The sequence below is a fragment of the Leucopleurus acutus genome (genome assembly GCF_964270905.1).
Source record: "Leucopleurus acutus genome assembly, chromosome: 10".
Taxonomy (NCBI): domain Eukaryota; kingdom Metazoa; phylum Chordata; class Mammalia; order Artiodactyla; family Delphinidae; genus Leucopleurus; species Leucopleurus acutus.
The window spans coordinates 52,629,298-52,651,562 of NC_139153.1; the positions used below are offsets into that span (position 1 = coordinate 52,629,298).

General features: G+C 48.5%; 1 protein-coding gene across 1 annotated transcript in view; it reads right to left on the reverse strand.

Annotated features, from left to right (window-relative positions):
• Positions 1–20,716, reverse strand: part of TRIM71 (tripartite motif containing 71) — a gene marked incomplete at its 5' end in the record, with an annotated part of 58,154 nt that extends 37,438 nt beyond the window's left edge. The window contains one exon of the mRNA XM_082848911.1: positions 19,853–20,716. Within this exon, the coding sequence (XP_082705037.1) occupies positions 19,853–20,716 (864 nt within the window). The remainder of the gene's footprint in view (positions 1–19,852) is intronic.
• Positions 20,717–22,265: the final 1,549 nt, after the last annotated feature.

Here is a 22,265-nt window from a genome sequence, read left to right on the forward strand (position 1 = left end):
AGGGGAGGGGTCTTTAGTGTGACTGTGGTCAGGACTAAAGCTGGAGCACTTAATCCAGCCCAGGGGTGACTAAGCTGGGAGATGCAAACCTCACCCCACCCCACCCCCCCACCCCCCGCCCAAGAGCAGAGACAGAGGCTTCAATGGTGCTGGCCACTCAGCCAAAGCATCAACATTCCAGGAGGCAGCATTCCCGCCCTTCAGGAGGAACAAAGGGCCTGGGGAGGAATTCCTGCTGCCCCAAGCATGGGGGTGGGGTAGTATCCAAAGAAAACTGGGCAGAAAAGAGTACCCCCAGCAAGAGGCGCTAGGAAGAAGCCCATTCCCTCCAAGAGGAATGAGAAGCCCCAAGGAAAGCCTCCAGCACGGATATTAAAATTCAGCCCTACAAACACGAAATGCAATCTGGGGGCTAAGTCTCTATCCGCGATGGAGTAAAGTTCAAGAGAGAAAAAAATCTAAAGGAAACAGGCCAAAAGTTCCGAATTTAATCATTAACTTTACCTTGAGGGTCTTCTTTGTATTCTTGCTACCGGCTGGCTTTTACTTAAAGTAACCAATGCGAACATTTCACTGTCCTTCAGAGAGGGTGGGATTCGCGGGCTTGTTTTTTAAACTACAGCTCCCGCGTCACCACAGATGATCTCCCAGGCAGATTCTAATCGCAGATCCCCAGCACAAAAGACCTTCGGAAGGAGGGGAGCAGGTGCGGGTGAGAACTGGGGGAATCAGCCTTGTCTCTGACCCACGTACAGGGGGCACCCACCTCTGGGGACCCCAGTGGACAGGATCTTCAAACAGCTTGAGGGGAGATGAGAGACTTGGGCACTCCAGGGCCTCGGTAACGAAGTCTGAGGACAGACTGACGACTGCGAGGTTCTCTTTTGCTTTGAGGGCAGAGGTTTTTCCAAGGGTGACACCGCTCCCGTGGAAGTCCCCTTTCACCATCCCCAACCACAGGTTTTAAAGGGGGCCCAACAGCTCCCTGGAGCCTGTCTGAATTAACTCCGTAAACATTGGTTGAACATTTGCTTTGCAGATAAAGTTCTAATCACCAAGGGGTCCTCAGCAAAGTGCTTTCCAGTTTTTCAGATGCCCTCAAAGGCTCCCAGACCTTTCTTCCTGGAGACCACGACCGGTCCTTGCCCTCCACCTGAGTCCCCTCCCCACCCTCACTTCACTCTCGCTGCAAAAAAAAAAAAAAAAATCATTTTCACGCCTTGTAGCCGGTTCTCGCAGTATCCAATCCTTACTCCGTCCCAGCTCGGCAACCTACTACTTCCTTCAGCAGCCCAGTTCTCACTGGGGGCAGACGCCAAACACCAGGAAAGAGGAGGAAGAGGGCAGAAACCAACTCTGGATCCTGACAGAGTCGGGCAGTCGAGGACCCCTCCCCCCACAGCAGCACTCAATGATCAAAGGACTCAACAGTTCTGCACACGGGATACAGCCTAAAACCAGGGGAAGGTGGTTCTGAATGACACTTAAAACAGCCGGTTCAGGGCAAGGAACTGCCCCCACCCCTAACCCCTAAGTGAAGCATCCTCTGGTAACAACTCAAAAGTTTCTAAGAAGCTCAAAACCAAAATTTTCTGAAAAGGAAGGGTCTTTGGGAATGGAAGCCACCAACCTGTCACCTCCAGTTGAGTTGGCAGACCTGGGAAGCTATGCAGGTTATGAAGTTTCTCAGAAACGCTCAGGACCACAAGCCTAGACTCAAGGATAAGAACCCTCTGAAGGACACCCAGGACGCTGGCACTCTGCTCGTAGGACTTCACTCCTCTACCGAGTTACCCTTTCCTGAGCCCTGGAAATTTTTTTTTTTTTTTACACATAAGCATGTAATACCTAATCAAAAACAATTTAGTACTTTACATGTACATCATTCACCAGAATACCCCCAAATCCCCGGGCACTCTATTTCCCTGTATAGTGATGTAAGGGTCCCCAGAAGGCAACCTCTGTTCTGGTCCTTTGTGTCCTCAAACACCCGGAGAGAGCAGGCACATGGCCGGTGTTCAATGAGAAGTGTGTTGATTGAACGGAATTCACTTCCACATTTTCCGAGCAATCCTTAAGGAATTTGCCTCCCAGCAGGCAAGTGCTTGCTGGAAAACAATGTTCCCTGACCATTTGCATTGTGGCCCTGAAACAGCAAATGTTTAAAACAGGAAAAGAAAGGGGGGGGGGGGCTGGTGAAATCTGGGCCTTTGCAGAGGCCAAAATGCCTCAAAGGTAAAGATTTTAGGGCGTTTTACAGCTACCTCCACCTCAGCAATAAACCAGGACATCAGACATGGCAACTTTCCGTCATCAGAGACTCATTCACATCCAAAGGCCCATGTCTCACTCTAGTTTCCATAAATCCTCCCCAACACCCATGACCAGAGCAGCAGACCAAATTCTCCAGAGATTAGTACTGAAAGGTACTACAGCAAGGGAACTTTCTAGGGTGTCTTGATTATGATGGTGGTAGTATAGATGTATAACTTCGTCAGAAGTCACCATCAAAATGCATGCATAAAAATGAGTGCATTTGGTTGTGCCTACACTACACCGCAATAAAGATGATAATGAATGAACAAACTGTATATTGTCATGCAAGGGTGTGCTAGACTATTAGATCTAAAAAAACAAAGCAAGATGTAGAACTACAGATGCAGTATACAAATATTTTCCCAACAAGTTCATTAACATCAGTGTGTGCACAATTAAAAATTAAATAATAGGGACTTCCCTGGTGGTCCAGTGGCTAAGACTCTGCGCTCCCAATGCAGGGGACCTGGGTCCAATCCCTGGTCAGGGAACTAGATCCCGCACGCAGCAATGAAGACCCCACGTGCCACAACTAAGACCCGGTGCAGCCAAATAAATAAATAAATATTTTTTAATGTAAAAAAAAAAAGATTATTAAATGATAAATACAGTCATAAAGGTAATGTTGCAGAAGCATAGGAAATGAGACCAATGATACACTCCAACCTCTTACCAGTAGTTACATCTGGGGAGTGGAATCAGCAAGTTGTGTGTTTTTAGCTACTTAGCACTTGCCTGTGTTAAAATGACTACTTACTTCTCTTCCAGTTAAAAAGCCCAATGAAGATAAAAACCAAGCGGAGAAAATGCAGGTCTGTAGGGCCCTGCCCAGTAATTGGTACACAGTAGGCAACAGAGCAACACATGCTTAAACACTGACTGATGTGTAACAGGCCTACACCAAATCAAGCATTGCCACTTATCTGTTATCTATTTCCTTAGTAGCCACCAAACATCAAAGAGATTTTTCAGAGATCACCGGTATATGACCACAAAGCATGAATACTCAATATACATACATTAAACTGCAACCCAGTCGGCATTCACTGAGTACAGGCCTTAACACACCCTCCTCTTCACCCCCAGCTAACAGCTATATTCATAACTGTTTCCCAGAATTGTACGGGTTCAGAGAAAAAGGGGAAATGAGACCATTCACTAACAGTCAGGACACCAGGCTCATCATTTGTTCTAGATAAAATGAGACCCCACCTCCTATGATACACTAAGAATGTATTCTAAGGTAGGATTAAAGACAAAATATGTAGAGACAGTAGAAGACGATCATAAGTGGCAGTAAATTTAAAATGTATAACAAGTTAAACTAAACTGAGGCAAGCCCAGGACGCTGCGAAATCCACTGCAACAAAGAGCCAGTACTCAATATTTTGGATAAAATGCCTACAAATTGATTTTTTAAAAACCCAGGAGGGGGCTTCCCTGGTGGCGCAGTGGTTGAGAGTCTGCCTGCCGATGCAGGAGACACGGGTTCGTGCCCCTGTCCGGGAGGATCCCACATGCCGCAGAGCGGCTGGGCCCGTGAGCCATGGCCACTGAGCCTGCGCGTCCGGAGCCTGTGCTCTGCAACGGGAGAGGCCACAGCAGTGAGAGGCCCGCGTACCGCAAAAAAAAAAAAAAAAAACCAGGAGGGAGAGGCCCGGGAACCAAGGCAATTTGAGGAGGAAACCCAAATGGTCAATAAACAAAAAGACGCCCGCCCCACAGTCATCGCAGAAATGCAAAGTAAGCCAACAGGACGAGCCATTTTTCTCCCATTAGATTGATGGCAACAAGGCCGGGTGGGGTGGGAGGAAATGTGGCTGGCGAGGAGGCAAATTAACATTTCAAATGTGCCTCTCCAGCATCTTAGCAAGTCCCCGGCTGGGGGAGAAGGGGGAGCCAGGGGGATCTTCCCTCCGGAAGCAACAAGTACACAAATTGATGGCAATGGCCGATGTAGAGAAAATCCCACATAAGGGAACAGCTAAATTAATTTCACACCATGAATGCCAAGTTTGGAGCAGTAATGACTAGCAAAGTAAGTACAGGAAAAAGTACTACATGTTTTTAAAGACTGTATGTCTATACTCTGTGTGTGTGTGAATGGCTGTTAAGGTTTGGAAGAAAACACACTCAGATCACACACTTTGGGAAGAAGTAGGACTGGGAGTACACTTTAAAAATTTTTTTTACAGATAATCTGAACAAAGATATTTATTACTTGCATAATTAAATAAGGATTAGAGTTAAGTGGTCCAAGTTACTTCCTGGGAGGGAATACAGGTAGCCCTGAGAAAAATCTCAATTTTCCATTCATCCAGCAACTACAAACTGAAGATGGTGAAGGAAGGAAGGAAGGAAAGGTCAAATAAAAGTCACAGAGACATACATATTCAGAAAAATTACCACCCAAAATGACAAGTGCTGTGAAGTCTAAACAAGTCAGTTAAGGAAAAAACAAAAGTCAGTTAAGGAAAAAAAAAACTTCTCAATGTTGTTAAAAGAACACAAATTTAAAACAAAATTGCTACCTCTTCCCCCTTTATAGCCCCTGTCAAGTGTTTGCAAATGTTCTATGGTTTGTATTAAGCACTCATTCATCCGTGTTCCTCTTTTGTGTTCACTGTGGCAAACCTATCCGCATTTAGCACCAAGAAGGGGTGAGACCCTCCCACAGTGAGTGACAACATTTACAAGTGCCAACTGAAAGTCGAGGAGCTAAAATAAGAAGGGCCAGGCAGACAGGACAGGGATACCTCCCCCAGTTAGTTTTTTAGATTTTTTTTTCTTAATCTGCTGAAACCATAGAATGTTATGCCTTGGATACTCTGGGCTCCCCCCATGCAACACCCCCTCCATCATGTTATACAAGCCAACATCGAGGACTCAACAGAGCCTGAAACTCAATCCTTTCTCCCAAACTAAGGCCCAATATCCCCTCCTCATCTTCATCATCTGATCTTACATGCTTTCAGATTTTATTCCCATTTATTTATCTATTGCTTTTCATGCGTTTTTTTTGTTGTTGTTGTTTTCTTTTGTTTTTGGTGGAGAAGAAGAGAATTGGTTTTGCATCCCAACAAGCAAAGAAATGGAAAAAACCTTGAAAATAAATTCTGTGGGGCTAGAACAAATAGGCACTGATGAACATTAACTTCAGACAAATTCTGTGCTTGGTTCTGCAGTAAACACGATACAACCAATACAGGAAAAAAAAAAAAAGGACCACTGATATGAATGCTGAAAACAGCAAATGTGAAACACCATCCGTCCTTTTATGAGCAAGGAAAATGTTTGCTTTCCAACTTCAAAACTAGCTGCACTAGAAGCATTTTCACAGTCTGAGATGCCCAGAAATATTCAGTGCTTTTCTTTGCATGTTTCTGTATGTTAGTTACTAACATTTCAATACAATTAACAACTATACCTCAGTTCTTGGATCTCAAGGTACGTCTGTCTTTTTACTGCACAATATACTTAAGGATGAATAAGATTACAAAATTAATAGATGTTGTGAACCCCAAATGTTGTCCACAATTAACCGCTATCTCTTGCTAAGAGAGGATTTTGCTATGCTTTCATAACTTGGTTTCCACTCATCACCATAAATATAAACTCAAACACAAAACCCCCTTTTCCCCAACTAACCTTCAGTTTAAAGTGGAGACACAAACCTAACTTCATTTACACTCCCTGGAGGCGATTCTTTCCAAAATTCCCTCAAAGTTCCAGATATTTGGGTTGGTCCATCGCTGATGAGAGCTATGCTTTTTTTATTTGCACCCATGTGGCTTTTTAAAAATCTGGTTAAATTGGTAAAATAAATTTTCCTCTTCGCATATTCCTCTAAATCTCTGAAAGCTCTGATAAAGCTAACAACAACAACAAAAAGGGAAATAAAAACCAAAGGGGTGCTTCCCTGGTGGCACAGAGGTTGGTTAAGAATCCACCTGCCGGTGCAGGGGACACGGTTTCGAGCCCTGGTCTGCAAGGATCCCACATGCTGCGGAGCAACTAAAGCCCGTGCGCCACAACTGCGGAGCCTGCTCACCACAACTACTGAAGCCTGTGCGCCTAGAGCCCAAGCTCAGCAACAGGGGAGGCTGCCACAATGAGAAGCCCGCACACCGCAACGAAGACTAGCCCCCCCTCACCGCAACTAGAGAAGGCCCATGCGCAGCAACGAAGACCCAACGCAGCCAAAAATAAATGTAAATAAATAAATTTATAAAAGAAAGAAAAAACCAAAGGGAATTTTTCTGAGAAGTTATTAAAAATAAAGGGCAAGACTGGTGGGTGGCTGGCAGGTGCTTCCACTGCCCCCTGCAGCACTGTCCCCAAAGCAATTCCTTCCCTTTGAATTTCTGTCTTCACTTATATTTATTACTTTATAAATTCTTTTATTGAAGTGGAGTTGATTTACAGTATCATGTTAGTTTCAGGTATACAGTGCAAGGATTCAGTTATATATGTATATATACTCCTTTTCAGATTCTTTTCCCTTATAGGTTATTACAAAATATTGAGTGCTATACAGTAGGTCCTTGTTCACTTATATTTATATATAGCACACATTGCAATTTTTCATCAGAAAATACCTCATTTGATTCTCAAAAAAAGACAGCCCTAGGCAGACGAATGCACATGTTACCATCCTATAGAGTGATGAGGAAACAGGAGGCACAAAGCCACACACTTTTGCTGACAAATGTTCCTGATCAAAATGGAGGCTCCAGCAGAAGACAGTGACCACCAACACTCAACACTGCACTGCTCATATTCCAGGCATTAACATAAACAGTCACCATCGCCAAAAACAGGAAACACGAGTGCCCTCCAACTGGCGAATGTATAAACTGTGGTACATTTATACAATGGAAAACTACTCAGCAACAAATAGGGAGGCACCACTGATTCCAGCGAATGCAGCTTGGCAAGTGGAAAAAGCCCGACTCAAGGAGTCAACACTGTCAGATTCATGATCTTCTGGAGAAGACAAAACCATAGGGCTGGAGAACAGGTAGAGGGCTACCTGAGGCTGGGGGTCCGAGCATTTGAGGTGATGGGATGCTCTGTACTGAGCATGGTGGTGACTGCACTCTATGCTCTTGTCAAAAGGTGCAGAATTGTACACGAGAAAAAGGCGACTCTTACAATGTGCGTATCTACCTCAATACACAAAAACGAATACCAAAAAATCAAAATAGGAAATCACCAGACTTAGTAAGAAGTGAGGCCTTCCCTCTCGGCCTAAGGTTCTGCAGCACAAACTGCCCCCTGAACTGCAGGACAAAGCCAGGGGGGTGGGGTGGGGGCAGGTCGTCCCAAAGGCCGAGGAGAGGAAGGGGAAGCAGGGAACGGAGCTCCTTCCTGCAGGGCCGAGGCTCCTCCCCTCGCTCAAGATTATAACCATAATGGGCTGCACGGGTCTAGCTCACACCAGGGAGGTACCCACGGATGCCCCGGTGCACCAGCCTTTGGGGAAGGCAAGGAGAATCCCCCAATCCCAAACTGGTTGTGTAAGCTCCACAAAGAAAGGGATTCGGGGCTATTTTGCTCACTGCTCTTTCCCCAGGGCCTCCTGCTTTACACCAAATCCGATTTCATAGAAATTCAGGTCTGCTTACCTAGAAATTCTCTGCACTTGTTTCATTTTTATTTAAACTGTGTTAATTACACAAACAAGTACGAAGAACATACATAGGTCTGGGAACAAAAGCAGCAGCCTCTCTTGGTAAGCACATACATGACTCAGAGAGCTGGAAGCAGGGCGTGGGCTATCCGTGGCTGGTGCAGCCTGCTGGCAAGTCAACAGCAAGCTGGGTTAGTCGAAGACTGGAAACACACTGACAGGAACGGCACTGCTAACTTTGGACACGTTCTGGTCCTCCTTAGCCTGAGGTCTCCCCCCGTATTTTCATGAAATTTTCAAATGGAATCAAGCACCAAGTGGTGCTGCCGGAGGAGTGGCCCAAGTGCGATTCCATCTTCCCAGCTGTGCTGCTTACTGAATTCTTATTGTCTCTCAGCTCGAACCCACCCTCCCGAGTAAACCACATCTCTGCTTTGCCCGCTGAATCCCTGTGACTCAGACAATAGGGGATGTGAGGGGGAGAAAGGCTTCGCTCTCTGCTGTCCGGCTTCCTGGGTGGGACCCTCAACAGACTTCTTACTCCAGCGTCATGGGTCCCTGGCCAGACCCACAGGTACCCTCCTATGTCTTAACAACTCCAACCTTTTCTCTTCCGATCTCCCAGCCCTTGGGTGGTAGCCGCTTCCCACAGCTGCTACTTCCCAGGTACCCGAGTGCTCTGCTCTCTCCTTGCCTGCAGCTTCTCAGTTAACTCAAATAACACTAACAATTCTTTACATTAAATGACCTGTTAAAGTAACTAAAGTGGCTCTGGCTCCAGACTGATATTTATTTCTTCTACGTATCAGTAACCACCCCCACTAAGAAGGATAAAAAAGGAGGGGATCCCTAAAAAACAGAACTACGAAATGACCCAGCAATTCCACTCCTGGGTAGATATTTGGAAAAAATGAAAATGCTAATTCGAAAAGATATGTCCACCCTTATGTTCACAGCAGCACTATTTACAATACCCAAGATATGGAAGCAACCTAAGTGCCTGTGAACAGATGAATGGATAAAGATGTGGAATAAATATACCATGGAATACTACTCTGCCGCAAAAAAGGAAATTTTGCCACTTGCAGCAATGTAGATGGACCTAGAGAATACTATGCTTAGTGAAATAAGTAAAAGACATCCGTTATTCGTGGAATCTAAAATATAAAACAAGTGAATAGCAAAACAGAAACAGACTTACAGACATAGAACACAAACTAGGGACTTCCCTGGCCAGTCCAATGGTTAGAGACTTCATGCTTCCACTGCAGGGGGCACAAGTTCGATCCCTGGTGGGGCAACTAAGATCCCTCCCACAGCAGTGAGGCAAAAAAAAAAAAAAAGAACACAAACTAGTGGTTAGCTGTGGGGAGAGGGAAGTGGGTAGGGGCAAGATAGGGGCATGGGATTAAGAGGTACAAAGTACTATGTATAAAATAGATAAGCAACAAGGATATACTGTACAGTAGAGAGAATTATAGCCTTTATTTTGCAATAACTTTTAATGGAATATAACCTAAAATACTGAATCACTATGCTATACACCTGAAACTAATATAATATTGTAAATCAACTATCCTTCAATTTAAAAGGGGGTGAGGGGACCCTAACACCTTTCTTAGGGATGCTGAAAGGAAAAACTAGATAAAAGATCAAGACTGCACACCCTCCTCTAGAGTCAATCCAATGCAGGCTCCTTGAAACCACTCCTGCCTTTCTTCCATCTTCTACCTAAAATCCCACCAATCTCCAAGATTCATCTTAAACTCCTCTCTTTCAACCCAAACTCATCTCCCAGTCAGAACCTCTGTTTAGATGCCACAAGCTTTTAACACTTATATTTCCTCTGGTAATGTAAATGCGACCATATATAAAGTAGCCACCCAGGAAGGTAAGAATCCCCCTCCCCATCAACTATTTTCTTCCAGTTCTGTCTTCCCAGTAGACTAACCACAAGGCTCCAGCATCCTCAGCAAGGAGCATAATTCCTAGCAGAAAACAGACATTCAAATATCTTGATGACAAATCTTAACACATCAAGTCCTGTCAGCAATGAGAAACCGCCCAAATTATTTCATGGTATCAAATATCGCTTGGCCATCAACCAGGAAGTATTTTTTTAAGAAGGATAAGCAACATATTTAATTTCAGGAAGAAGGAATTTTACCCGTTTGGCTGCAACTTGCGGGAAAAATTGAAGCCAAATTTTTTTTTCAGGAGACTCACACAGTTATGTACACGTATATTGAAACAAATTTTTCTAACTCCTTCTTCCAAGCATCTTCGTATAAATCATAACTCCCCTCCACAAATAGGTCTCTAATACTACTCCTACCATTTCCACCTGAAAGGTTAAGTGACTTGTCCAAGGTCACACAGCTACTTCCGCGTAACACCAGGCTGTGAACCCAGGTCTTCTTACTCTAAAGCTCATGCTCTTGTCTTTACATCAAGAAGCTACAAGCATTTTCCCACTTACTGTTCCCCTTTTAATCCCCCAACTACATAATGTGAGAGAGAACATTTTCAGGGCATTCTGTGGCTTGAAAAGGAAGAGATCTCCTTTGTTTCTGGCAAAGGGATCAAGGCAGCATCACGAGCATATTCTAATTAAACCCAACTTGCATCACCACTGAGAACCAGCAACCTGGCAACATCTTTCTCGAATTGGTCCTTAAGTCCACTAACATCAACCAAGGCCAGATCTGGTGTAAGAGCCCCACCAGTGCCAGAGTAGCTTCTCTGAAGTGCTGGGGCCACAGGGCAAGAGTACTGGGGCAAGGGCGGGTGGGAGTCTCCACTGCCTGAGATCACGGAAGAACAGGCCTACGTTAGAGGTTGGCTGACAGAGGAAGTACCCTTCTCACTTTGATATTGTAGAGATCTGCTATGAGACAGACATTATTTCAAGAGACTAATTAAAACTCAAGGCCTCGGACTTCTCCCTGGTGGCGCAGTGGTGAAGAATCCACCTGCCGATGCAGGGGACACAGGTTCAAGCCCTGGTCCAGGAAGATCCCACATGCCATGGAGCAACGAAGCCCATGAGCCGCAACTACTGAGCCTGTGCTCTAGAGCCCGCGAGCCACAACTACTGAAGCCAGCGCCCCTGGGAGCCCATGCTCTGCAACAAGAGAAGCCACCACAATAAGAAGCCCGTGCACCGCAACAAAGAGTAGCCCCTGCTCACAACCACAGAAAGCCCGCGCGCAGCAACAAAGACCCAATGCAGCCAAATAAATATATATATATATATATATATATCCAAAAAAGAAACCAAACCTCAAGGCCTCTTCCTTGCTAAATCATTGTTCTCATAATACTTCGCATTAAGTTCATTCTGGAAGAAGTAGTCACGGTAATGACGGTCACACTCACTTTTGCCAAGAGACCATACTGTGGTCCATTTGTAATTACCTGTGTGCTATTTAATTTTCTCCTTAATAACTTAAAAAGACCAAAAACAAGATAAAACACAAGAAGCTAAAGATTCAAGCAAGAAATTTAATATTAAATATCAGACTTGGGCTTCCGTGGTGGCGCGGTGGTTAAGAATCTGCCTGCCAATGCAAGGGACACAGCTTCAAGCCCTGGTCCGGGAAGTTCCCACATGCCGCAGAGCAACAAAGCCCGTGCACCACAACTACTGAAGCCCGCGTGACTAGAGTCCGTGCTCCACAACGAGAAGCCCGCGCACCGCAATGAAGAGTAGCCCCTGCTCGCCGCAACTAGAGAAAGCCTACATGCAGCAAGGAAGACCCAACGCAACCAAAAATAAATTAATAAAAATAATTAATTTTTTAAAATCAGACTTCTATGAACTAGTTTCAAAAAAAATAATAAATTTGCCAAATATTGTATATAAATAGTAGTGTGGGGAGTTCCCTGGTGCTCTAGTGATTAGGATTCCAGGCTTTCACTGCCATGGCCTGGGTTCAATCCCTGGTCGGGGAACTGAGATTCCACAAGCTGCACAGCACAGCCAAAAAAAAATTTTTTTGTTTTAATTAAAAATTTTAAAAAATAAAAAATAACTAGCAGTGTGAAAAGAGTGCTAGACTAGGCAAGTTCCTGCTTAAGTCATTTCATCACCCCAGCCGGTCTCCCCATTTGTAAAGTAGCAGTTTTTCTATGATGATTTAAGGCCTTTCTTGTGATAACTGAAGTTTCCTCTTCAGGAACACCTAAACACACACCTGACAACACCGTGAAATTAAAGCTTATAAAATATTCCAGTCCCTGAAATCAGACTGTTCCCTTGAGCAAGTTGATCCATTTCCTTGAAATGTCATGGTGCCAAAAAAGATCAAGTCTTTAAAGATTAATGGTTGTCAAATACATCATATAAAATGTGAACAGAAACAGTGGCCTTCCATCTCTTTAAAAAAAAAAAAAAAAGCTGAGGGCACTGATGTAGCCTCTAAACACAGTTGTGCCCATCTTTTCCCATAGGCTCGGGGAGCCCTATAACCCTAAGATGGTCTAGACCAGAAGTTAAAGTTGAGGTCCAGTTTTTCTAAGGTGAAACAAGTTTTATGCATGTTTCTCCAGTTCACTTTGCATCACCTGAAAGAACCACTACATCCTTCCGTTTAGATCATAGTAAACTGACAGAAGCCACAATTTCCAACACTGACATTAGTTTTCTTCTACAGCATCCCCTCTGGAGGGAAGAGGGGTGGGGGTGAGGAGTCTGCTGCAATACTCAAGTTTATTAATAAAAGCTATTACAAACCACAAGGTCCTACTGTATAGCACAGAGAACCATATTCAGTATCCTATGATAAACCATAATGGAAAATATATTTTAAAAATATATATATGTATAACTGAATCACTTGGCTGTACAGCAAAAATTAACACGTTGTGAATCAACTATACTTCAATTTAAAAAATTCTTAATTAAAAAAAAAAAAAACCCTGGGACTTCCCTGGTGCCGCAGTGGTTAAGAATCCGCCTGCCAATGTAGGAGACACGGGTTCAAGACCTGGCCCCGGAAGATGTCACATGCCACGGAGCAACTAAGCCCGTGCGCCACAACTACTGAAGCCGGTGCGCCTAGAGCCTGTGCTCCGCAACAAGAGAAGCCACCGCAATGAGAAAACTGCACACCACAACAAAGAGTAGCCCCTGCTCGATGCAACGAGAGCCCAACACAGCCAAAGATAAATAAATAAATTTATAATAAAACAAAGCAAAGCTATTATAAGTGCTTACAATTGGCTTCTACTGTGCTACAGACTCTTTAAATGTTAACTGGAATCCTTAACAATGCAAAGTGTTACAGATGAGAAAACTAACGCAGAGCAAGAAATCTCAACCTAAAACCACACTGCCTAAATGCTTAAGTAAAAATAAAGCTATATAAACAGACAGCTTTAATAAGAAATATCACAAAAACATTATCCCAACTCCTACTAAAACTTCCTTTACCATATCCACTTTTCTGCTCAACACTTACCCAGTACAAGCCTACAGATGATCCCTAAGAGAAAGATCTCCCTCTGACATTGATCTCAAAGAGAGGCAGACGGCACAGAACAAAATCTGCGGATGTGGTCTATATAAACACACCATAATCATGAGTGTTGACACAACCTATTCACAATTCTCATTTTTTAAACACCTGTGCTGAAGATGTTCTATCAGATCCATATTTAGCAGCAAAATCTCCATGTGCAGACTTTTTAGTAGAAGAACATCTTTATAACTATCCCAATTAGCCAAAGACATTAAAGAAATCTGCAAACTCCACTGGCATTTCAACAAGGCTAGATAGAAGGAAATGGCTGCCCGAACTTTCCAGAAGCAACAATAACAACTAAGGATACAGTTGCTGACAGATGTTTGACAGAGGCCGGGCAGGGGGGTTTCCAAAGCCCACACAGGGACCCCCAAAATTCACAAGATGTGGGAGCCATGAGGGGAGCCCTCAGTTGACACAACTGACCTGACCCACTTCATTGTCTTGTGCCCACTGCTCGGTTTCATTCAAATCCCATTAATATATATATAAAAAAAAATCCCATTAACGATGACAGAATGTGCAGTTTTGCACAAGCCTGTTGGATAAACAATCACAATCAAGAAAAGCCTGTCAGATACATAATCACAATCAAGAATTGCACCCTTGGGACTTCCCTGGTGGCGCAGTGGTTAAGAATCTGCCTGCCAATGCAGGGACACGGGTTCAAGCCCTGGTCCGGGAAGATCCCAAATGCCACGGAGCAACTAAACCCGTGCGCCACAACTACTGAGTCTGCTGCTCTAGAGCCCGTGAGCCACAACTACTGAGGCCACATGACACAACTACTGAAGCCCACGCACCTAGAGCCCATGCTTGCAACAAGAGAAGCCACTGCAATGAGAAGCCCACGCACCGCAACAGAGTAGCCCCCACTCACCACAACTAGAAAAAGCCCACTCGCAGCAAGGAAGACCCAACGCAGCCAAAAATAAATTAATTAATTAATTTTTAAAAATTGGCCTGATGTCTTCGGATTAAATATGAATCTCTCAAAATTTCAGGTGGGTGTTAGTGGGAGATTAAACCCAGGCATTAGGGATCTTCCCCTGTTTCATTCCACCATACCTTCAAAGCCAACTGTAAGCCAACTATCTAAAACATGAAGGAAACTGGAGATGCAATCTGAAGAGGCAAGGAATTACACTGGAATAGGGTTTAAGCCGAAGTTTCAGATGTAAATTGCCCACGCTTACCCCCCCACCCCTCTCAATTTTTCTGTTAACAAGCCAGAGTCTTGTCAATCAAAACAGTCAATCTGGTTTCAGTCAACTAGGTTTGTGGGTACAGACAAAACCTCAAAGGGAGAAGAATAATTTAGTATTGAAGAAGCAGGAGGTCACATCAACTGAAGAGGAAAGATGGCTCAAGCCTCCTCCTGTAAGTCACAAAGCTTGAAAGGTCAAAGAACGAGGAACAGAGTGGGCTGCAGTGGTGGCACCTTTTGCTCCCTTCAGGCAACTGTAATTCTTTATCCGCTCTCTTCCAAAATAAGAGAGATGGCACAAACAGCCTTAGTGAGTCAAGCCTTCAACTCTTTGTCAGTGTTATGGGGAAAAGGGGGAGGAAACGCTACTTTGAAACCGCCTGCACGGTAGAATTCTTCTCAACCTTTCGCGTAAGTGTCAAGAAGAATGACATCGAAATGGTCCTTTATTAGCTAAGAATGAATACATCTGAAATAAACCTTGCCCTGTGTGAGGAGCTGGCGAGTAAGCAACCCATGTGACTTCAGTTAGCACCAAAGGAAATAAAATTTGGAAGAGATTAAATTTCAGAGCTATATAGAATTATCAAGTAAGTTAAAATTCCTCATAATCAGAAAAACTTATAAAACCCTTTCTTCTGGCAAACTACCTCAACAAAAGCATTTTAACCATTTCACCTCCTCATTTAAGGCTTCCTCCAAAACTAACTCCCTTTCTATATATGCACAGAATTTTTTTAATGAAAACATAAAAAGCCAAACAGTTGTGTTCAAAATTTTACATGTTAGGAGAAATTAGAAAACTACACATTTTAATGTTGGTTTTAGTGACCTGAAATACGTTTTAAAATTACATACGTGTGCATTTTCTTCTTTTTTTTAATTGGCTATGCCTCGCAGCTTGTGGGATCTTAGTTCCCCAACCAGGGATTGAACCTGGGCCCTCAACACTGAGAGCATGGAGTCCTAACCACTGGACTGCCAGGGAATTCCCCATTCATCAAGCATTTTCTTAATTCAACAGCTTTCAATCTACAAACATCCACCTGCTGAACTAGATTCAAAGCAGGAACCTCCAATTATTTCCAAGGTATGGAAAATTTGGTTTTCTGGTGAATAGGTGAGATGTGTGTGCTATGCAGACACACTTCTACCTAGTCCTACAGAACGGGTTGAAGATGGGGCACAGAAACAACTAGAATGCACATTTCTACTCACTTTTTCTCTCTTGTCCTTAAAAAAGAAAGGCTCTTGCTATAAATTTTTCAATGTACAAAACACACACCTATTATTTTAAAACATACACTGCGTATGCATGCCTGAAAAAGCTTAGACTCTGGGAATGCAAAATAAAATACATTGGTGCCAATACTGGTACAATCCCCATTTACAGGAACTTATTCAAAATAAGATACAAGAATTCATTCCACAACCAATTATTTTAGGCAGCAAACCGTCTTCCTCAGTGGTTTGAGGCTGATTTTTTGAGAGTGGTTTCCTGGGGAAAGATAGTCTCCCCCGCAAGCCTAGGATGGCTCAATACTTAGGGTCACACTGGATTGGAATTCTAGAACCTATATTTCCAGGGAGTGAAAATAAATTGTATCAGCACCTACACCCCATTTTCCATACAGGACACTCAGGAAAATCCACCCCCACCCCCGCCTTCCTAACGGGGAACAATACTGCCATCCTCGAGCTACAAAATATCCCTCGGCTCAAGATGGCAACTGGGTCACCACCGCCCCCCTGGGCCACCCCCGCCAGTTGACAGGGCCTTTCCCGGGGACCGGAACAGGCTCAGACCCCACTCGGCTTCTCGCCATTTACAGAATCCTACCGCCCGACCTCTAAACACACTCACACACCCTTTCTGCTTCCAGTGTCGCCTCCAAGGCAGCCAAGGGCTCACATCCCACGTGCAATTAACACATTAAATCGTGAAGGTGGGAGCAGCGCGCTCCAGTCCCACTCAACTGCCTAACTCTCCACCCCAGATGCGTGCAGACCCCGTCCCGGCCCCGCCGCCTCCCGCTCGCCGAGGCGGGCTCCGGGCCGGCCGGGCTGGGGCTGACCCACCGCCGCGGCGCCTCCGTCCGCCTCTCCCAGGCCCCGCGGGAGGCGCGCGGCCAGCGGTCAGGAGCGCGGGCCCCCAATTCCCGGCCTGGCTAACCGCCGGCCTCGGCGCCTGCAGGCCTTTCGGACTGACCACCAAAGCGAAAAACCCAAACTCTGTTTTTTAAATGGACCAAATACAGAGTGGCAGCAAACAACCCTCACCATTCCGTTGGAAAACCCTCCTTTTAGATTTTAAAATTAAGTTTTAAACCAGTGCTCAGAACACCACCTTGTCAGTCCTGAGGGGCCATTTCCGGGGGGGTGCGGGGAATGCTTAGGAAAGCAGTCTGGGGAAGAGACCCTACCGGCTGCTTCCCGCACCCCTAGGTGGCCAACTGTCGGAGGCACCCTCCTTAAAATTAAAGGGGAAGAGCCAGGCGTCGGGGCCCTCTTCCCAAGGTCAGGTGGCATTAGTCACCATCAGGCAAGGGCTCCCTGAATTATTTAATTGAGCCTGTTGACCCGGGAGGCAACTCAGTGAAGGAGCACGTTTCAAAAACTGAAGTAGTGTACCTACTGTAAAACACATGGATTTAGGCATCCAGTCCGTCACAATCGAATAGAGGACAGGACGACAGTCCTCCACATTGCCCTCAGTCTCCTTTTCCCAATCCGAAGAATGGTTTTTTAAAGGAACAATATTACTAAACTGTGCAGGATCACTCCCTTGGAAGGAAACGAAGAATTTAGGCCGTGGGTGGGATCACTTCTGTGAACCTGGTGCTTTCCCTCCCAACACTTGACTTCTCTATTCACAGCATTGGTTTGTCCCTTTAAACTTAAATTCCCTAACATTCCAAATGCAGGAACGATTAAAGAGATCTAACAACTGTTTTCCAAGTTTTCTTCTTTTAATGAAAAACCAAGAAGGGGAAGTAGAATTTTGCTCAAAACTGAGCAAATGTCATGTTTTAAAAGGATAGTTGGTCTAACAGTGTAATATCTTAGTGCCTTTGCCAAACAACTTCAACCTAGTATTGCACACGTTAAAAAAAAATCTAAATGTTCAGGGCATCCAGGTACCTCCCAGGGTGAGGGGTGCGACACTTCACACGCTCCCATACCGTTTGAATGGTTTAATAATTTAAAAAGTGTATAAACCTTTTACAAGTGTGGCAACACTGAGCATCTACTGTTTTAACCCAAATAAAACGTATGTGGATCTTTAACTGGGAATATAAATAAAACCTGACATTTAAACTCAACTGCTGGGAGGGAGGGTTCAATCAACGCCCCTGCCAGGAGGGAAATTGTGGCGGATTCAAGCCGCCCTCTCCCTCCCCCCATTCCCCTCCCCCTCGACGCTAATCTTCCCAGCGAATTGGCTCCCTCTTTCCATCCCCGGGATTCGGATCAGTATTTAACTCAATCCATTTTTGAAAGAACCTACTAGACACATTCAGCCATGAATGTGGGAAAACTTTAAAGATGAGTCCATTCAAAGCTTAAAAAAGGAAGGAAAAGAATAGCTGCCCCTTAGGCTTCATACCGAGAAAGAAACTTTTAAAATGAGGCGGTCACAACAAGTAGATTAGAATTTCAACTTTTTTCCAATAGGAGAAGCCGGCTTAAGGCCAGCAGGCAATAGCTCCGCCCTCCTCCCCAAATAACAGGTTAGGCGTGGAAAAGGCTGCGCTCGGCAAGCCTCAGCGGCGTTCGGAACCAGCACGCCCACTCCACCTAGCACGCAGCCAACTCGCACCAGGAGCCGTCTCCTGCCCGCGCCCAAGGCAAGGCTAGCACCAAGTCTCACAAAGGGGCTACAGGTAGATCGCATTAAGTCACCGACCCTCTCAGCAGAGGCTGCGCCTCAAAGCTTCTGGCCGCGTCCTCCAGTGGGTTCGGGTGAGTGGAAGGTGGCACAAGATGTGAAAAATAAGCAAGAACGGTTTATTCAACGAACAGCCAAAAGAGCCAAATAAGCTCAAAGGCTGCCGTGCAGCCCGCGGACTCTGCGCACCCGGTTCGAGCCGCGTGCAGCTTGGGTCGGCTTGTTTTCCATGAAAAGTCGAGCCCCAGGTTGAACGGAGTGGGAACACCTCCCAACCAGGGAAACCGGTTCCCGCAGAGATCGAAGCCGGGGCAGGCGGGGGCGGCCCAAGGACTTCCAGCTGGGTGAGGGCAATGGGCAAGGCCCCCCGATTCCGCTGCTCCCGGTGCAGCGATGGGCCCACGAGGCCGAAGAGCGATTCCATACAAGGGAGGTTCAGGGGCCAGAACACGCTTTTTCCACGGTGCGGGAATAGAACCGCGGAAGGCTGTTCTTACTCCATACAAGGAGGCAACAACTGCCACGGTGTCCCAACAAAAAGCACAGTCGTCCCCTCACAAGCGCGCACGTGGAAACCAGGTCTACACGCGCAAGCGCACCCCACACTCACCCACACGACCATCTCCTCCTGGCTCATGCCCTACTTAAAAGCAACAATCGACGAGTTTTACAAACAAAAATAAGGTTGGGAAAAAAAACTAAAGGAGAACCCTCAGCATGCTGGGAGGCCTCTGGTGTGCCCGCACAAGGAGACCACATCTACACATACACACGTTTCCATCTCATGTCTTACTTAAAACAATAGCCTGCACGCTTTGTCAAACAGGAATGAGGAAATCAAAGTCCCTAAAGAAGAGGGGGTGTCTCCAACCTCGGGAGCCGTCGGAGGGCAGAGGAGGGACCCTCGCACACGGAGGCCAGGTCTACACAGTCGCACACAACTACCTCTTCCCAGCTCATGCCTAACTGGAGACAGCGGCTGCCACATTTTGCCGAACAGAAAATTGGATACGGAAGCGGGGAACTCTGCGTTTTGGGACCCCTCGCAGCCCGCACAGAGGCCAGGTCTTCTCCACACACACTTTCCGGGTCAGGATCTGCTTGGGGCAGCGGCTGCCGCGTAGCCAAAAGAAAAACGAGAAATCCGGAAGGGAGAGGACCCCCTCCCCTTGCTGGGGGCCTGCCCGGATGCCCGCACGAGCACCCACGCGGCTCCCCGGGTGCCAGACCCGCGCCCCACGCCGCCCGGCCGCAGCCCCCGCGGGAGCGGCCCCCGAACTCACCTCGTCGTCGTGGTGCTGGCAGAAGCCGAGGCGCTCGGGGAAGACCGAGAGGATGGAGAAGGGCGCGCCGGGGAAGGGCGGCCCGAGCCCGAGCTGCTGCGCCGCGGCGGCGGCGGCGGCGGCTGTGGGGCCAGGCGGGCCGCGTTCGATGTAGTGGTCCTTGGTAAGGCGCACGCGCTGGTGCGCGCGGACACAGTTGTCGCACAGGTGCTCCTGGCAGTCGAGGCAGCGCGACGAGGCCGCGTTGCCCTCGTCGCAGGAGCTGCAGCCGTGAGGCCGGCGCAGCAGCAGCGCCGACGGGGAGGCCGCGGGGCCGCCGGGCGCTGAGCGGGGCGGCGCGGGCGGCTGCGGCGCTGGCGGGAGTGGCGGCGGCGCCGAGGCAGAAGCGCGCGGGTGCGCGTGGTGCGCGTGGTGTCGGTGGTTGCTGTGGCCGCCCGCGCCCGCCGCGGCGCCGGCCCGCCCGTTCTTGGGCGGCGGCTCGTCAGCCGTGGCCACCACGGCGTCGAGCAAGTTACTGAGGAGGAAGGCGGACGAGGGCAGCGCGTCCATGCCCGCCGCCTCGGCCAGCACGACCTTCTGGTCGCACACAGGGCAGCGCAACTTGAGCGGCTCTCCCGGCGCGCCGCCGCCCGCCGCCGGCAGCCGGTGCGCCTCGAGGCACGGGCGGCAGAAGGCGTGCAGGCAGGGCAGGACGTGTAGGCGGCGCGCCGCAGCCCCGGGGCCCCCGCCGCCGCCCCCCGACGACGTGGACGTCTGCGAGGACGACGACGACGCCGACGAGTTGGAGGAGAGCGGCGCCGGCGAGCCGCACATCTCCTTGCACAGCAGGCAGATCTGGAAGTCGGTCTCGGAGAACGAAGCCATTTGCAACCAAGCCCGGAGGAGGGAGGAGACCAGAGAGGAAGAGGAGGAGGAGAGGAGAGCGCGGACAAGGAGGGTGGGGGAGCCGCCGACTCACTCAGAAGAAGGCATCAATTAGGCCTGCGATCCAGGAGCCGGCACCAGAGCGGCGCGGCCCGCTCGGCCTCGCCGCGTCCGGCCCGCGCGCTGCCACCCCCGACGCTGCGGGCATTAAATGCCACTCTCCGGAGGCGACACAGATTCCTCCCGGAAAAGGACGCGGGGGCCGCGTGCTTTCCCGAAGCGGGAGCGCCGGAACAAGTCCCGACACGCGAGGGGCGAGCGGGGGCAGGGAGGTCAGAGGACTCCCTGGAGCAGCTGTAGCTTAGCTTCTCGCCAGCCGAGGGGAGTCCCCCCCAAGTCGAGTCCGCTGTGCAATCCCAGTCCCGGCGGGAGAAGCAGAATTTGGTTCGACGAGTATTTGGTGCGTGGCTTTTCTTTAAACGGATTTAGTCTCTTCTTGGGACAGGAAAGCTCCCCAAACTAGTAAAGGCGGGAGCGGCGCGATGCCGAGCCCGTGTCCCCCCGCGCGACGCCGACCGCCCCGCCGCATGACGCGGCGGCCAGGGGCTCCTGGGTGGCCCGGCGTGCGGCGCTCCGGGCTTGCGCACGGCCCGGCGCGGCCTCCCTGCAGGGCGGTCGGCCCCGCCGCAGCTGCAGCTAGTGGGAGCCCGCTGCGGCCGCACGCGTGTAGTACGCACGCGCGCCCCACGCGCCTCGAGTCTCCCGCGCGCCCGCCGAGCCCGGCCGCGCTGCCGGCGCTTAACACGCACGCGCGCCCCACGCGGCCCTGGGCCCTCTTGCCCCCGCCTCGCCGGGCCTGGGCGCCTCCAGCGAGCTCCTTCTCCGGTTTAGCCGCGCCGTAACGCGGGACCACAGGTCCCCGCGGGCCGTCGTGAATTATTCATCGGCAGGAAGATATTAGATGTACCCGCTGCCCGCTCCGCGCGAGCCGTCGTGCAATGCTATCCGAGCTCCGCGCGCGCCCCGCGCCCCTCCTCCTCCTCGCGTCCGTCCTCTCTGAAACCTTGGCAGCGAAGGGGGATCACATTTCCTTTGTCATCGGGCCATTTCGCCCTCGCGTTGGTCCCCCCCCTCCGATCCCGAGCCGCGGGGACGGAGCCTCCACCGGGGCGCGCCGGAATCAGTGGAACCGGCAATGGCCCAGCGCGGTGAGCTCGGGAGCCGCGTGGTCAACGCCGCCGGCCCGCTCCCGCGTCATCTTCTTTCTGAAACGAGTCGCCGAGCAAGACTCGGGTGGCCCCGGCAGCGCTGCTGCGCCTACCGGGCTTTGCTCGCGCCTTGCGCCCTGGCCTCCTGGGGCTTTGAACAACTCCCCAATTCGGGTTGCCTGCGTGCACGCGCGCGCGTGCCCCCTCTTTCTCTGCTTTGCCGCCTCTTCCTCCTCCTCCTCTCAGTACGCTGGATATTGGGACTGATCGGAATTCGGAATCCTTTTAATCTCCAAAGGAGCAAACTCACTTCCGCCCGAGTGCTGGGAGGGGGCTGGGGG